The 3899-nt window shown below is 40.2% G+C and overlaps 1 protein-coding gene across 1 annotated transcript in view; it reads right to left on the bottom strand.

Annotated features, from left to right (window-relative positions):
* ZPLD1 (zona pellucida-like domain containing 1) overlaps positions 1-3414 on the bottom strand; it is a 24017-nt gene extending 20603 nt beyond the window's left edge. The window contains exon 1 of the mRNA XM_009322566.1: positions 3309-3414. Coding sequence (XP_009320841.1) covers positions 3309-3414 — 106 coding nt within the window. The remainder of the gene's footprint in view (positions 1-3308) is intronic.
* Between the last annotated feature and the right edge of the window lie 485 nt (positions 3415-3899).

Raw genomic sequence — 3899 nt, 5'->3', positions numbered from 1 at the left:
CAAAAGCTTCTGGTTTTCTGAGTAAGAGAGGAGCAAAGGTTTGAAGGTTAGGTCACCCAGCTGATGGGGCCTTAAATGCAATGACCTCTTTGTCACAAAGTTTCCATACAGGCAAAGCACATGGCCTCCTTCTGACTCAAATCATACAAACTACCTATAGGTAGTACTGAGTCAACAGTACTCACAGGGGTGTCACATGCAAAACAGAGTAAAGCTCAAGAAGTACATAGATACTACAGTAAGAGAGACCATCTTGAATCAAGGACGGACCCATGGCAACATGAGCCAAATGCTGACAGCTCCACTGCCCACTTCTGCTCTGGTACCCTTCCACACATTGCCAAGACTTGCCCAGAGCAGACAGCAAAAAACCTATAGAGGTCTAGAGTTTGCCACAGAACACCATTGACAAAAATCATTCTACCAGAAGAGGCACGCAAAGACTTTTATAGTTCAAAACCAGCTTCTCTGCATGAGCCTCCTCTTTGATCAAATCACTGCTTTGATAGCAAATTAAAATGCATAGTGTATGTGAAAAAGCTGCAGTATTTTCTTAGCTTCTACTAAGTTCTCAGTATGTACTTACAGCAAGAGCCCCCTGAATCAAAACTGTGTGTTTCCCATCTGAAGACAGCCAGACTGCTACGGCTCCATCCCCCAAAAGTCTTCTAAAAGCTATGCTTTACTGCAATGCAGAACTAAAGCTTTTTTCTCCAGGCAACTCTCTGAAGGATGGCAGGATCTGACCTTATTACATACTCTCTAGAACACATCTTGCTTTTGGTATAAAATGTCACAGAATTTTCAATCTACCAAATATGGGTGTTTTTTCTTCATCCCTGCTAACTATTGCATACCTACACTCTAAAATAAACCCACAAACTGCAGAAACAAAAGTCCTGTCTGATTATTTATCATCCTATTTACGCAGCACCATCCCTATGCAAGAGTCACCCAAGCAATGAATGATAAAAGCACAAACAAATGAAAAATGGATGAGCTCCAAGGTTCCTTTAGGAAGACTTAATTTCTCATCTTTGGTGAAGATAACTTCCATTCTTCACAGCATTGAAAGAAAAAGAGCAGGCAACTTCAAAACCCAATGGCTTCTCTGGTATCTGCACACCACAGACCTCAGCAAAAAAGTCTATTTTCGACCCGTGTTTGGAATTTCAGCTGACAACAATGAAGACTTCTTGTGTGGAACAAATAAGGAACAGGAAGAAAGTCCTATCCATAACCAGGCTCTGTGAGCAGTATGTCAGCCTGGAGGATGCTTGTTTTGAAGCGTTCTCTCTTTTGACCTCTCTCTCACCACTCCCCTTACATTTGAATTCTGGAGGCAGTCAGGCCAGCACCCTCAAAGCCACAGCCTGAGCTAGCGCTGGGGAAGCAAGCGTAGCAAGGGCAAGCCCCTTCTCCCCACAGAGGCTCTCTCACCCATCTTGTGGGGTTTTTGAACCCAGAAACAGAGCTCCAGCAGCCTCACTCAGCTCCACCAGCTCCAGCCCATCACATAGCAGTCCCTCCTGCACACTGAAAATAATACCCGTCAAATTTTGGGACAAAAGGGTTTTCTGATTTTTACCTCTATCTCAAATACACAACTAACAAGCAGAATTATTTTTCTTTCCCTGCTCTCAAAATCAGCACTAAGACTGTTGATTAAATTCCAACCTTTGAATCTTTACTGCTTGAGATCACAAACAAGAAAGAGCAGGACTCCGACTCTCAGCTCCTATGGGCAGTGCAGGGTGATTAGCATTTACTTAAAAAGAAAAAAAAAAAATCTGTTTACTTGTAACCTAAACAGATTTGCTCCCAAGTCCCTGAGATTTGGCAGACATGGAATCTGATATGAGCCTTTTTTATGAGGCAGAACTGCAAGTGGCCCCTAAATACCCACAATAAGAGGTGGATTCAATTCACGGGTATTCCATTGCAAATATAAAACCTTGGCACAGGGTTGGTGCAAAAAGTAACCAGAGAAATATTTAAAAAGCACAGAAAGAGGAATCTAAACTTCCCTCTAGCTGTTACAATTCTTTCAAGAAGCCTGAAACAGAAAAACAATTACATGAAAAACTACAAAACGTAGATCTGAGGGAAGCGGGCACAACTCACCCACACTTTTGAGGCAAGCCTGTAAAACTTTCACCTAAGAAGGGAAATATAGAAGTAGTTTGTGAAATACTCAGTTTAACAGTGATTTTTGTCAGGGATGGAGACAACATATTTGATCTTCTTTGCATGTCTTATTTCTCTACTCTTCATATTCACATCAATTAAGTGAACAAGGATCAAACCCACTGTTGGTCTTTATGTCAGCAAAGCACCTAGCAATGCGGTGGCAACACAGGAAACAATAAACAGACTGTAGGCTTTCTGCTGACTTAAGTTTAATAAAAGAGCTGATCCTTCCTGAAAAAAATCAAAACTATTATTATTCAGAAAGCAACAACACTGAAAGGTATTACAGCATAATACTATACTGAGAGTTCATCACTATACTGTTCAATTCAGTTGCTACCTCAGAAACACAAGATGTGAGCAAGCCAGTATTCGCCACCTTTTTTATTATTATTATTCTGTCCAGAAAACAACTGAGGTAGGAAGGATAAGCAATGTAACAGAGACTAAAAACATTCTTTAGCAGAGTAAACCCTGATACACATGCCACCAAGACTGAAATTTCATGTCTGTTTCTCATTGTATTAACAGCTCTGGACATCTGATGTCCCCAAAACAACTTAATTCCCATTTTCTCACCGGCATGAGTGTACATGATACAGATACGTCCCCTTGCTTCACCTGTCCCTAACCACGCACTTAAAGCTGAAGTGAGGCACTGAATTTTGCCATCGATTTCATTTTGCTCAAAAATAGATATATATTTCTTTATTTAATTAGAAGGACATTATTATATTCTCTTATCCAGATAAAACATTAAAGAAAACCCAGTTAGAAGTTTCAGACTCCTAAATATATAGAGAACATTTCCAACCACATGACCTCTGGTGAATTTCTTGGACAGGATAGAGGTCTGGCAAAAGCAGGTCAAACCCCACTGATGCGAGGGGAGTGGTGTTCATTACTACTAGGCTGAATTTGACCCATTGTGCAATTAAGAAGAAAGTAAAGTGCAACATTAGAGGAGTTTCATTGTCACCCAGACAGTTAACACTCACTTAATGTGGAGTTCTGCCCCCAGGCTTCAGACATCTTTAAAGCTCTGTATTTAAAAACAAGCACTGCTTTGAACCAAGACAATAAAGAAGCCATTAGAAAAAAGTCTATTAAACACTTACCAGGAAACCTGCTATGGAGGTTAGCATCACAGTTGTATCCATTGAACTGAGCAGTCACTGAAAGCACTTTAATCGTCAGCAGGAGCAGTAACCATACCTGTTCCATTGCAAAACCTAGCAAAACATTAGGTGGTTATTACACACATCTGTTCATTGCGTTAAAGATGCTTACTGCAGACATTTAACCGCTCGGGAGGTGATGGTCTGCAGCAAAGGAATTGGGGATAAAGCTCACAAGCTTATGGGAAAGAGGCCACAGGCAGCAGGGCCCATTTCTCTACTTCTGAGTAATGTGTAATTTCTATTAACTTCTACAGCTTTTAATCATAACTTGTGGCAAAAAAGGTACTCAAGGATGATATGAAAGAGGAGGAAAAAAATCCCTAAAATATATTGATAGATTAGGATTGCTTAAATGTTTAAGCTCCAACAGCTTTTTAACATTTCAGTGTACAAATTCTTTGAGAAAGATATCTTAGAACAATAGTTTTATTTTAGCCAAGTCCTTAAAAACCATACAGATAAAGGGCTTGCTGAGCAATTCTCAGGCTCAAGGTCCTAGAATAAAAATTAGTTCATATCTGTTTGCCA

This window comes from Pygoscelis adeliae, unplaced genomic scaffold (assembly GCF_000699105.1).
Source record: "Pygoscelis adeliae isolate BGI_AS28 unplaced genomic scaffold, ASM69910v1 Scaffold104, whole genome shotgun sequence".
Taxonomy (NCBI): domain Eukaryota; kingdom Metazoa; phylum Chordata; class Aves; order Sphenisciformes; family Spheniscidae; genus Pygoscelis; species Pygoscelis adeliae.
Note: the sequence above shows the minus strand (reverse complement) of the source record. Positions and strands in the feature narration are given on the sequence as shown.